Raw genomic sequence first — 14,182 nt, forward strand, 5'->3', positions numbered from 1 at the left:
GGCATCGTGACATTGTTGTATTTAGATCTCTGTTAACTGTTTGTGAAGAGCAGCCAAGGGTGGTTCAGGCTCTTCTTGGTGGTTTTTTATCGTTGGCCCATTGGTGGAGAAGGAGGAAGTGGCTCTCGTTCAGTAAGTGAAGTCACAGGAGGTGTGGGTGTAGTTGTGTCTTTTGAGGACTGTTTTTGTCTCCCAACTTGGAAATTCTTCTTGTAATTGTAATTCTCCTTTTCATATTTTAAGGTAATGTTGTTAGATGCATATACAGTTGTCATTATTATATCGTACTATTGAATTACTCCTATCTTTATAATGGTCTTCATTATCTCTACTTGTGCTTTGTTAGACTTAAAGTCTATTTTGTGTAATATTAAATACCATTTCTCCAGCTTTGATTTATATTGTAATTTCCTGATAATTTCCCACACCTGTAATTTCCATTTTTGCTTTGTCTTTAAATTGTAAGTGTTCTCTCGGAAAAGGTAAACCTGTACTAAGAAAAAAAAATCTCATTCAATATGAGAACCTCTGTTTATGAACAGGAGCTCTGGTAGTGTAGTGCCTGATGCACCTGACTGCTAACTGGAAGGCTAGCGGTTCAAACCCACCAGCCACTCCTCAGAAGGAAGGTTGGGTAATCTACTTTCATAGTGATACCACCTCGGAAACCCAAGGAGGGGTCGATATGAGTCGGGTCTGACTTGAAGGCACCTAACAACAACAACAACGGTTTATGAACTGGCAAGTTTGCTTTACATTTACATTTTGTTATGACAGTTAATATATTTGGGTGTATTTTTACTGTCTTATTTTGTAGCATTTTATTTGCAGTAGTTTTTTTTCCCATTATCTATCCCGCACAATAAGTACTGTATTAGTCAAGTTGCTTATATTCTTTCTTTTTTCCACCTCTGCTAGTTTAGAAATTATAGTCTATTTCTATCCTATTTTGGCTGCCTTCAATTTTTATCCAACATTTTATTATGAAAATTTTCAAACACAGAAGGAAGTTGAAAGAATTGTACAGTGACATTCTATATCTACCACTTAGAGCTACCTTCAATTTTATCACTTACACTAGATTTAAGGTCTAAAGGTTATCCGAGTCTCTAATCTCTTCCCATATAATAAAGTCCATAGAAGACTTTGACTGGGATCACTTACTTCTAAAAGTTGTCTACCTTGTTTTCCAAGATTCAGAAATTAGTTATTCTTTTATTATTTTAAGAGCTTGTTTTACATTCAACATTATGTGTACATTTAGTTTCATTCCCCATTCGCCATGTCCAACCCTAACCCAGTCTCCTCCCCTCCCTACCCTGTAACTCCTCCTGTGCCCCTCATATTTATGCACTCCTGTTTGTCCTGCATTTCCTCAATTTGAATGTTGGTCCTCTTGTGTCCCATGGTCTATTGCTCTAAGGGATGTATTACCATAGAGTATGTGGGTGCGTCATCCTGGGTTGAGTGGTCTGCCTATATATCTTGTTAACTATTGGGCTGAGAGCCAGCCCCTGGGGGTGCATTTTATTCCAGGCACAGAATGTATTCCAGAGCCACAGTATTGGGGGTCTTACCATATTTCATCTGACCAGTAATTCTGGTCATTATTGAGTTTTTGGATTTTGTTCCATGTTTTCCCTCCCACTTTATCCAGGATCTCCAGATTTGATACTTTCCTGAGTGGCTGGCATTGGTAGCTGGGCACCATCTAGTTCTTCTGGTCCCCAGGGTCATCATGTCCTATGGCTGATTGCTTCCAAATGGCTTTTACTTTTTTTTTGGGGGGGGGTCTTCTTTGCTTCTGATGCTAGGAGACCATTAGCTGCATCTTAGATACACTTGAAAGCTTTTAAGACCCCAGTCGCTACTCACCAACATAGGATGTGGAGCAAGGCTTTTATGTATTTTGTTGTGCCAATTGAGTCTGGTGTCCCCCAGGACTATGGTCCTGAGATGGTAGATCTATTGGACCTCTCTCCCATAGTATCTGGTTGTCTAGAAATTAGTTATTATTTTAATTTTTTTTTTTTTAATTATTGTTGCTATTTTAAGAGCTAATTCTTCTTTAGATTTTCCTTCTATTTTACCAAATTATTTGACCAGCATTGCTTCCCATACCATCCGTTCTTGCCTTCCTAGAAACAATTCATGGTAGATCCCACAGCCTCTACTGTGACTTCTGGCTTTCTAAATAGACTGTCCTGCATTTAAAAACACAGTTATACGGGTGAACCTTGTTGAAATCATCAGAGCCAAATTTTGACTCTTCATAATAACTATTTCATAACTTTATCTGCCAAGTAATCTGTAGTCTCAAAAGCATCAAGGAGTTAGTACAGAATCTCAGTATCTCCCTATTATCTTCCCTCTACCTAGAACAAGAGAACATGAAAAGGAGGTCCTCAATAAGTAAAAGAAGAATGGACAGTATGTCTTCTGAAAACACTTTCTGAACACAGAAGAGCATAATGTACATGCTTGGTTATTAATTTGATGTGTTCTTTATACTTCATTCTCAACAAAATGTCCTTTTGTAGGATTCTTTGGAAGTGACCTGAGGAAAACTGTTCTGTAGATAAAGCCCATCAGACTACATTTGGAGGAACTGGCTTTTTTCCTGGCTGTCTGCTCTCATCAGGTCTGTGCCTTATCTCTGCCTCTCTAGGACCTACTTCCCCATCTCTATAGCAGATGGGATGCATTATATAATCCTTAAATTCCTGAACACTCAGAAAATTTTGCAGTTGCTCATTGCATTATTTCAAATCGAGAAAATGTTAAAGAAACTGAAGAAAGGTGAATGAGAAGCTCATAAAAATGTGCTAAAGTAATTTTCAAAAAATTAAAAGCAATGTACTCATTAGACATATGTCTCTTTTCCTCACTCAGAAGGTACGTGACTGAAATCTTTGCCTGGCCTTTCTTTTCAACCTGGTTCTGTGACAAATTCAACCTTCTCACTATTTTTTTTAAAAAACTGTTCAAGTGGATATCACCTGTGAAAGCTAGATGTGGAAAGACATAAAGCCTGGAACAGCCCAGGGATACATATACCAGAAAACAGGAACCAACTATCCAAGTTAAAATTACGGAAATGAGGCCTTGCTGTGTTTTTTTTTTTTTTTTTTTAATTAAAAGGAGATGTACATCCTGAGGAAGTTTTACCTGTGAAGTATGCATACTAATGGACACAATTAAATATCTACATTAAATGAAAATGCCTCATTACCTAGACTAGGTTTGGTTTAATTAAAAAGTAAATCAAATTTATAAGGAAAAACAACTGCCAACAGGCATAATAAGCTCGTTTTAATCAGGAATCTGAGTAAAAGCACACGTACCAGTAGAGGTGTGAGCTTCATAATATAGTCTGAGAAACAAGAAAACTGACTGAATAAAATTACTTAACCTTTGCTATCTCAGATTATTAAGGGAAGGGACATTATTAATGAGGGTGAGTATGCAGCATCCAACAGGACCATAAATTACAGTGCACACAGTTAAGGCCAACTGCCAAACCTCTGATGCTAGTTTGCAATCTTGGCGAAAGCAGTCAGCAGGTACAATAATGTTCACTGTGAGTTGGCTGGCACAACCAGGGACACTAGGAAAAAGACAAAAGGACTTTGTAATCACATCTTTAAGTATAATTCTGCTGGATATTGGGAAACCAGTGAAAGCAGCAGCTTTGCCCTGAATAAAGGAATGCCTTTGAAAACGACAGAACTCAATGTTAGACGTCAGAAGCTGTTTGCAGAAAAGCTCTTTAAGTAACTGTGAATAGGGGGAGTGGTGGTGCAGTGATAAAATTCTAGTCTTCCATGTAGGAGATCTGGGTTTGACTCCTGGCCAATGCACCTCAAGCCATGTCTGTCAGTGGAGGCCTGTGAACTACCATGATGCTGAACAAGTGACAGTGGAGCTTCCAAACTAAGACAGATAGGAAAGAAGGCCTAGAAATCTACTTCAGAAAATCAGTCAACAGAAGCCCTATGGATCACAATGGCTTGATCACATTGTGCATGGACTCATCATGAGTTGGGAGATGCCCTGACAGCAGCTAATAACTATGAAGAAACCATATCTCCTCTCTGAGCCTCCTTCCACATCTATCACATAAAACACTGCTCTCTGAAGTCATAATGGAGGCCTGAAAATCAGTTGCCCTACATCTCTGGAGAAGAGGCATTAATTAAATAACCAGGGTATCATCTTCCTATGATCAGGCTTGGGCACCAGTTGAATGGTTACATTGGGATCTCCTTCCCATTAGGGCCACACAGGTTTTAGTAGGAAAACATAAAAACAAGAAACATTTTTATTTTAAAAATTTGGTTCATAAATCTCTCCATCATTTTCTCCTATTCTTCATCAGTCTCTCATAGAAGTAGACAGAAACAAAATAGGTTGGCTCTTCCGGGGCCTAATTAATTCTTGGTGTCAATTTATTAACTTCCATGGCCATAATCTTCAGGTTTATGACACCAAATATATCTATTTGTGAATCTGAATGTGGGAACAGGGAAACTCTTAAAAGCATGTGTATGCATGGTCTTTGGCAAGGCATCTGTGGCGCCATGGAACAGAGAGACAGGCTAGTTTCCCCATGGCTCCTGTAGGAAGGAAGACACATAGGCCACATAAAAATGGGCCCGGAGGAATTCTTGACCATATGACTCATCTGGATAATACAGAACAGAGTAACTGAGAGAGCTGCTCAGAGCCATGCTCAGAATCAAGGCCACAGAATGGTATATTATAAGACAAAGCCTAACTTTAGTCTTCCTGGGATTCATTAAGACAAGGCTAGAGTTTCTGCTTATTTGTTTGTTATTTAAACAATTCAGTTTAGACCAAACAGCAGGTTAAAGTTGGGTTTCCTTCTTCAACAGTATATGCTGGTCCCAACTGACTTCCACCAAAGTGGAATCAACTGTCAAATGAACACTTACATTGTCTTCTCCCCTTGATACAGTTGGATACAATACAACTGATGGCCTACTGAACACATCTTATGCTTGCACATCTCCATTAAAAGCTCACGTCCTCCCATCCTCCTGATGGGTCCAAAAAGCCTCCAAAGTCTCTAGATGCTGCATTCTAGGTAACAGCATGATAGTAATCACATTGACCATGAGTGATTCTTTTTTTTTAAGCCTCACCCACATATTTCATCTGCCCAAAGAAGTAGAAGGGAAATGAAAGGCAGACAGACAGAAAAACAGATTTTTTTTTTTTTTTAAAAAAAGGTGCACTACCAATGGGGCACAGGGATGGGGGTGGGGCTCTGATAAACAGCAGCTTGGGTGGGTATGGCTGTCATTGTCCTGCTGAACATTTCCAAAAAACTCAACTAAGGCCCATATTCTATGGGGCCATGATGAATCAGAAGGATTAGTTTCCTCTTGAATTGGGAAGTCTGGAGCCAGAAAGAACTATGCCATAATTTTATAAAAGGAAACCAAGGGCCAGATGAGTGAAAAGAAAGGATCAAATATTTAATGTGTGCATTACACTTACAGAGCAATAAAGAATCCATAAGACTATAATAAAAAATGTGATGCTTTCTCATTTAGACTCTGTGGCTCTAATACAGGAATCTGAGGGGAAAAAAAAAAAAGACAACAAAATTTGGTCCAGTATGAAGAAGGAATGTTCTCATGGGCAGGGGTTTCAGAGTTTAGAGGCAAGTGAGGTCCAGAACTCCAGTGTAACCTGGAACAGGCCAGAGAGGAATTCACAGTATCTGAACTTGAAACAACCTTTATAGTCATCATTCCAACATAGAATTTGTAGTCATTTTGCTTTTTTCAAGGTCTGCAAATTTTATCATACATTCAACTGAGCAAAAGCTAAGATTTTCACAACTGATTGTATACTGTGAGTAGCTAGCTTAAAAGTAAATAGGTGAAAAGGAAGAGAAAAAGAAAAGGAAGAAGGAGAAAATAAATAAATGGTAATTTACTCTAAGAATCCAGGTTTATGCTTATGGTCCACATGAGGTCCAAACTGTATCTGGGCTTGAAATCCACCAAATTCACAAGCCTTTTCGAAGGAGACAGGATGAGAGCCATTCAAGATATCATCCCGAGCCTGAAACACAAGAAGAAGCAAAAGCATCAGGGGCTTTTGGGGAACGGCCCACTTCTTCCACATACTCTCTGTTGAACATGGGAAATGTGCCAGCCATCCACAAGGATGCTTTCAGGATGCTATGGTTGGTTGTAGTGCAGGAGAATAAAGGCAAAAGGAAAACACATCTTTGCCCCAAACTGCTTATCGATGACATGGAAAGCATCAGTGACGTCCAGCATATGAAAACAAGTGTGATTATAATCTAGGAAAGGAGAAGTGATTATGAAACACAGAAGCAAAAGAAAATCCTTACTAAATTAGCAGATTTATAGAGGCTGGACTAGCAATATAATTTACTTTTTATCACTCCTAAATCATAAAGCTAGCAAAAAAAAACCCCATACTCTAGAGGTAAAAATTAACCCAGCTCTCATCCCAAAATAAAGAAGATGACAGAGGAAAGGGAAAGGGGGAGGGGGAGAGACAGACAAACAGGCAAGAATAAAATACTCCAGACACTTAGAGAGAATGACAAGCAAATGCACAGTCCTGTAAACTCACTGTGTTTGAGGTCTTCTATCCATACTATTATTGCTATTTATCCCTATTCTCTCTGTCCTTCCTTACCTGAGTTAAATGACCCCCAAAATACTCTTACATGTGTCTATCTTAGTGACACTTAACTATCGCTGAGACTTAAACCAATAAGTGTTTTCTCATTGTCCTGATATTTCCTCCCTTCCAGCCTCCTCCCCCCAAGCCATTGTTTTATCCACTAACTCAGGGACCAGCAAACTTGTCCTATAAAGGGACAGACAATGTATATTTTATTATTTATTTATTTGTGTTTTGGGTGCACATTTACAGAGCAAATTTGTTTTACATTCAACAGTTCATGTACATTTGACTTCATGTCCTGATTACCATCCCCGCCCATAACAAACTCTCCTCCCCTCCTGTCCCTGTGACTAAGCCCTCCCTGTGCCCTTCTTAACTATGCATTCCTGTCTGTCCAGCTTTCCCTCCATGTGAATGTTGCCCCTCTGGTGTCTCATGGCTGATTGCTCTAAGAGGTACATCTTCCTAAAGCAGGTGAATGCCTCATCCTGGGGTAGGTGTTCTGCACGTAGGTCTTTCTACTGTTGGGCTGAGAGCCAATCCATGGGAGTGAGTCTAATTCTAGGCCCGAAGGGTAACTGGGGGCCATAGTCTTATGGGTTCTATAGTGAATCTTTTAGACGTAGGCTATATTGTCTCCATGGTCACTGTCACAACCACTGAATTTTACCTCTGGACTGCAAGAGTAGCTACAGAAAATATGTATTAAAAGAAAAAAATAGCTGTGTGCCAACAAAATTTTATTTATAAATATAGTCAGCCAACATGGCTCCAATTTGCTGACTTTCACTATTTCTAGGGGCAGAGAGGTAAATAAATGGAAAGAGGGAAAAAGATAATGTAGAGAGAAAAAAAGGAAAAGTAAATGAGGTGGCCAGAAAGAGAGAAATACGAATTGTTTTCCTTGAGCTCAGAAAAACCTTGAGGACCACCTAGTTCCAAGGCCAGATTTTATATACCAGGTCACTGCAACTTAGGAGAGTTAAATAACTTGTCCAAGTTTAATGGGTTAAGACATAAAAGGTTATTGAGAGAGAGACTGTTTTTCAGTTAATGAAAATTAGTAATTTTGTGACTAGTATTCTCTTGTGTTCTAAGCTGCCAGGTTACAAAGTGTACTATGTTTGAAGTAGTTAGCCAGTTCAGTTCAAACAACGGTCTCTCAGTGTCGGGCACAGAGGGATACTGGTTATCATGTCCCAATCTGAGGCCAAGAAAGGCATTACTCTGGACAGCCAGCAGCCAATGTCAAACATCAACCTGAGCTACAATCAGAAATGTGTGCTGAACCCATGAGCAACCAAAACCAAACTGAACTCATTACTGTCAAGTTGCATTTGACTCATAGCGACCCCTCCTTGGATTTTCGACGCGGTATCACTACAGAAGTAGATTGCCCAACCTTCCTTCTGAGGAGTGGTTGGTGGATTTGAACCGCCAGTCTTCTGGTTAGCAGTCAAATGCCTTAGGCACTACACTACCAGAGCTCCCCCCCATGAGCAATGTCTGTTTGAAATTAGATTCTACAAACATGAAAGAAGTTGGAGCCAAAATCCTGCTCACAATCAAAACCCCTGGAAATTTCATCAGCCTCAGTATCTGAACATTAAATACCATACCTGAACATACAGCAAGTTCAGCTGCACAGGGTCTCTCGAATCTACATTCTGATCAGAGTAAAAGAACTTCCGTCTAAGCAGCAAGGTTTCATTTTCATCTACTCCTTGTTCTCTGAACGTTCGGCTGTGATCCAGCCAATTTACTGAAACACAACAAGACATGTGAAAGAACTGTTTATATTTCCTCTTAATTAAAGGGGGTTTACCCAAACAGTAGAGTGAATGAATCAGATACTGATTTCTATAACAACATATTCAGTTTTAGTTACTTATTTTAGAACTGTGCTTTTTAACTTTGAAAAATAAATTTGTACCTACCATACAACAAACCAGAAAGGGAATGAGGGAAAATTCCTAAAGTTAGCTAAAGCACTGCAATTGAATTTATAACACATTCTTTCTCTTGGGGGAAAAAAATTAGTGCCTTGTGTTAAGACAACCAAGTTAGTCATTTCCTTTAAATCAAGAATAGATCTACAGTCTTATCAAGTGAAATAATTTACAAACTCTGAGCACAATAAGTTGTCTCTGACCCTCATCAGAAAAGAGAAGGAAAATGAACATAATGGGTAGGGGGCTGGGAGAATAGAACACTAGATGGTGAGGATGGGGCAGAAACCCTGTAGAACTGTCCTATAGGGTTCTTAAGACTATTATCTCTATAGGAGCAGATAGTCAGGTATTTTGTATTTTCTCCTATAGGGCCACTAGGTAGGTTCAAACCTCCAACTTTTCAATTAGCATTAGTATTTAATGTACCACCAGGTCTCCTTTCCTGATATCTATGCCCATTGGACAGGAGCTCTGGTGGTGCAGTGGTTAAGGCATTTGGCTGCTAACCAAAAGGTCAGTGGTTTGAACCCACCAGCCCCTCTGTGGAAGAAAGATGAGGCAGTCTGCTTCTGTAAAGATTTACAGCCTTGGAAAGCCAATGGGGTTGTTATCAGTTGGAATCAACTTGATGGCAGTGAGTGAGTGGAATTGATCACTCTTCTGTACTTCCTACAGCTTTTGTATCTACCTTCCTCTCTGGGCTTAACACATGTGGGTAAATATTTAGGAGCTCTGGTGGCATAATGCCTAAGGCATTTGACTGCTAGCCAGAAGGCTAGTGGATCAAACCCACCAGTCACTTCTCAGAAGGAAGATTGGGCAATCTGCTTCCGTAAAGAAACGACCTCGGAAACCTGAGAAGGGGTCACTTTCAGTCAATCGACTCAAAGGCAATGAGTTTGTTTTTTTGGGGGGGGTAAGTATTTATTACCATCCTCATGAAGTTATAAACAACTTCAGCACAGGGAATGTGTCTGACTGACCTAACCTCTCACAATACCTAGGAGAGTGTGGTGCACATATTAATAAACCCTCAGGATTTGTCTCCTTGAGTCTCGCTTGGAAGGAAGTATGCTACTGGAAATCAAATGAGGCAGAAAGAAAAGGGAAGGGACAAAGGGTCAGAGGAAATGACAGCTCCATTGAAGATCAATACACACAATGACAATATGACATCTTCCCAATGCAGGAGCAAAGGCAAGAAAATGAAAGGGAGAGGATGGGGAGGCCTAAATGAGCTGTGGCATGGATTAAGATCCTCTCTGCGGAGGATCAGGCAGCAAGTTACACACAGCACCGGCTTTGGGGCACATGGGCTAATATATTAACCGTGTGGCTGTAAAACATGACTTTGCTATGAAAGAATCACATTGCTATTTTGTAACAACTAAGGAAATAATGAATCCAGATAATAGTCATTGATGATTGTTAACTTTTAAATGGAAGTACATAATACAATGGAAGGAGTCATCTTTATTTTAAATAGATGTGTACATACATGTGTGTATACATATATGAATATGTGCATGTGTACACATATATGTGTCCATGTACATATGTACACACACATGCATACATGCATGCTCACACATGCATTCTCTTGAATCTGATTAGGCCTCTAGTTTTAAAGAATTAAAAGAACAGAGAAATATGTTAAATGATACCACAGAAAAGAAATTAATAGAATCCAACCTGTAAGAAGCACTATACAACTAACAATCCAGTTTCTACACACACACACACACACAAATTGCAATGAAAAAATCAAAGGGAGAGAGCAAAAAATCATTCAACTTTATTTGGATCACAGTTCAAATAAACTTAAAATATTTTGTGAAGATAACAGAGAAAATGTGAATATGCTGTCCATATTTGATACTAAGAGCTTTTTTAAATGAAATATATTAGTTACTTTTTAATCTCTTAAGATTTTTTATAGTTTAGTGACCCAAACCTAAATATTTGCAGATGAAATGGGAAAAGAAAAAACAAAACAAAATACCCCACCCTCAGTTATAGAGATGATGGAAAGGGAGTGAGGCTTAGCAAAACCCAGGTGCCTGTATCAGGCTTCCTTCTCAAACACGTACAGTCATCATCTGTGTGAAGCTTGGCCTTCAGTTTCTCCATTTTTCTCTCGTCTCGTAACAGTGTCCTGTCTTTTTTAAGTGTACCTGTCCCTTCCTCTTTCTTTTCTTCCATAGTTTCTTGGATTAAAGAGTATTCTTCATAGTTTGTTATTCCTAAAAATACAAATTGGATTATAATTATAAATTATTAAGTTGTTGATAATCCCTTTCAGCCTGGGGCTTGTTATACTCCAAGGAAAGAAGAGAACAGGACTTACTAACATGAGGAGCATGGAGGTGGCCCCATGGAGCACACATCAAGTAACCCTGGATGAAATGCAAGGTTTTCAGCTAGTTAAGTCACATTCAGAGTGTCATTTATGTTCAATTTTTTAATCTAATTTTTGAGAAACAAGAACAAAGTGGATGGAGATCATGCAGAGGAAGGCAAGACAATGTTCTGCCTTTGTCTTGAAGTCAAAGTGCTTCAAGAAACTGTGCTCCCTTTGCACAAAGAGAAAATTAAGGTAGACAAGGCTACTTTCTTCAAATATTTGAAGGGCTTATTGTAGAAAGGAGAGTGACTTGTTCTCTGGGGAGAATAACAGAAGTGACCAGGATAACAGTTATCTGATAGTCAAACGTGTGGGTGGTCACTGGAAGTTTTCAAGGAGATACTGGCTATCTGTGATGGTGACACAAAACCCCAGCAATGGTGTGTGACTGAACTATATGATTTCCAAATAAATACTTTCAACTTAAAAATGTCTTTCATTTTTGAAAGAGAAAAAAAAAAAACCTTTCAATTACAACTTAGTGAACAATTCTAATTGTTGCAATACTAGTTTGTACATTTGCAAATTGGGAAAATGCAAATACTTTCTTGGGATTGAGCCCGAATCAGTGTGTAAAAACACACTCAAAAGTGCCCAGACCTCAAATGGCATTTAAAAAAAAAAAAAAAAAAAGAAGAGGAAAGTCATAAACATAAAAACCAAAATAAACCTAGACATGTGAATGCTCACCTATCCTACTGCAAATGGTAACCAGGAGTTCTCCAACAGTCTTGGAGTCATCCACCATCACTGTTTTCACAGATCCATCCAGCATCCGGATTTTTTGAGGTCTCTGTTTCTTTTTATATTCCAAAATATCCTAGAGCACAAACCACATAGATAGTTCATAACAACTTTTCGTGGATCTAGATGCAACACCAACCTGGATGCATTTTTTTTTTTTAAATAAAAAAAGAATTTTTCCTTCCAGTTCTAGTTGCAATCAAGTAGACTACAACTCATGGTGACCCCATGTGTGTCTAAGTAGAACTGTGCTCCAGAGGGCTTTCAATGGTTGATTTTTTTCCAAAGCAGACCTTTCTTTCAAGGTGCCTTTGGGCAAACTCAAATCACCAACCTGTTGGTTGCCAGCCAAGTGTGTCAACCATTCACACCACCGAGGGACTTCAGTGCTAAATAATTGCTTTAATAAAGATTTCTTTATAATTCGATAGTGAAATTGTACCCAAAGAAGCAATTTTTACAGCTCACAATTATTGAAAACTACTTTGTTTAAAATGAAAATGGCATTTCCTCCTCAAAGACTGGGAATGATCTGTTCTGATGAGAATTGTTGTTGTTGGTATGTGCCCTCGAGTCAGACCCTACCCAAAGTGGCCCCCCCTTGGGTTTCCAAGGTGGCATCACTATGGAAGTAGATTGCCCAGCCTTCCTTCCGAGGAGTGGCTGGTGGGTTTGAACCGCCAACCTTCTGGTTAGCAGTTAAGTGCCTTAGGCACTGCTACCAGAGCTCCTGATGAGAATCAGCAGAGGAAAATTCTTATTTGCCTTTTTAAGAGACAGTAGTGTGATTCTCTACTCATTTCTTATACTGTCATAAGCAATTTTCACAAAATACATGTCTGTGTTGTAGGACATATATCCCACCCCCTAACTGTTCACAGGGAGCTCTGGTAGCATCGTGCCTAAGGCACCTGACTGTTAACCAGAAGAGTGGCAGTTCAAACCCACCAGCCACTCCTCGGAAGGAAGATGGGGCAATCTACTTCCATATTGATACTACCTCGGAAACCCAAGGAGGAGTTGCTATGAGTCGGGTCCGACTTGATGACACATAACAACAACAATTGTTCACAGTAGTGGGACGTGGTTTTCACAACAGTGTAGAAACAAAAATGGCAAGACCAAACGGGTAGTAGGTTGGGAGTTCCTTTCAAGTAAGAAACTTCCTTTTCACTACACTTCTTAAAAATAAAATTATTTGGAGAGAAATTAATTGGTATAGTATACTCTCTCTGGATTTATGGGACACAGACCTATCTTAGAAGTTCAGTCCCTCTTATGTTCTAAAACCCCAGTACCTTGGGAGTTAAGCTGAACAGAAGGCCTAACAGTATTTTCATTCATTACATTTCCATAAAAGAGCCGTTTTGGGGTCGTTGTTACTATTATTGGTAATTATTAGCTGTACATCTCTAATTTGAAGTTTACTGAAAAGCAAAACTGATGAATATTCAGTCTCCAACTAACATTTGCATTTCCCCTCAATTCTGTTCTTAACTTTACATGCCTTCCTACATGCAGAAGATGCTACCTCCTGACTACCAAATCTAACAATGGCATGTAAAAATCATGTAAAATACTAAATTCAACTTCTTCAACTCTCTGCGGACTTTGAAGAATTTGGATTACTGACATTTTCTAGCATAACCTGAACAGCCCTTAGAAAGTCAACTATAAATCAAATGTCCTTGAATCAAAATAGATTGTTGGTTCTTTATTTTTCTTTGAAGCATAATAATAAATTTGGCTTCTCTGGAAGGCCAATGGGCAAATAAATTTTTTTTTTTTTTTTTGAAAAACATGTTTCAACAGCATACCCCATTTCGCAACATGTAGTAATCCAGTGTTCTGCCTGCTTCCAGCCAAATGCCTTTCCTGGGATCTTCATCCGAGAGGAACAGCCCATAGTCAGAAGCTGAGATGCAACAAGAAAGAAGAATAAAAGATAAAGTGATGATGAGGCCATCATTGACTTCTAAGCCCTGAGCCTGCTGACTTGGCAAGAATGTGGGCCTTCTCCTTCACCAGACAGAAATGTTTCATGTTGACATTACCAACAGTTGCAGGGACGAGAGCAGATCGGGGGAAGAAGAGCTCAGCTAGAAAAGTAATTCGCACTAACGAAGTTCAGGTTTCTTAAAACCAGAGGGGCACAAGTTGTGTCTAAAATTCAGAGGAAATGCCAAGAAGAACGCAATAAAAATTTCTTTCTAACTGAATGTGGCTTTGTTCCCTATCCTTTGCTACATAAACTAGGCCAGGAACCAACTGAGAATGACAAGACAGCCATGAAGAAACCAAAGGAGGGACCACCTAACCCCAAGCCCACCTAGGCAAAAGGGAGAGAGAAGCATTTACACTGTGAATGAGCCCTATATCATCCTAA

At 39.2% G+C, this 14,182-nt stretch overlaps 1 protein-coding gene across 1 annotated transcript in view; it reads right to left on the reverse strand.

Annotated features, from left to right (window-relative positions):
* TLN2 (talin 2) overlaps positions 1–14,182 on the reverse strand; it is a 278,945-nt gene that overhangs the window by 257,114 nt on the left and 7,649 nt on the right. Inside the window, exons 2-6 of the mRNA XM_007958215.2 lie at positions 13,614–13,711; positions 11,743–11,872; positions 10,739–10,891; positions 8,316–8,458; positions 5,969–6,096 (exon numbers count right to left, since the gene is read on the reverse strand). Coding sequence (XP_007956406.1) covers positions 5,969–6,096; positions 8,316–8,458; positions 10,739–10,891; positions 11,743–11,872; positions 13,614–13,711 — 652 coding nt within the window. The remainder of the gene's footprint in view (positions 1–5,968; positions 6,097–8,315; positions 8,459–10,738; positions 10,892–11,742; positions 11,873–13,613; positions 13,712–14,182) is intronic.

The sequence above is a fragment of the Orycteropus afer genome, unplaced genomic scaffold (assembly GCF_000298275.1).
Source record: "Orycteropus afer afer isolate SDZICR_OR568_19922 unplaced genomic scaffold, OryAfe1.0 scaffold00015, whole genome shotgun sequence".
In the NCBI taxonomy this organism is placed as follows: Eukaryota; Metazoa; Chordata; class Mammalia; order Tubulidentata; family Orycteropodidae; genus Orycteropus; species Orycteropus afer.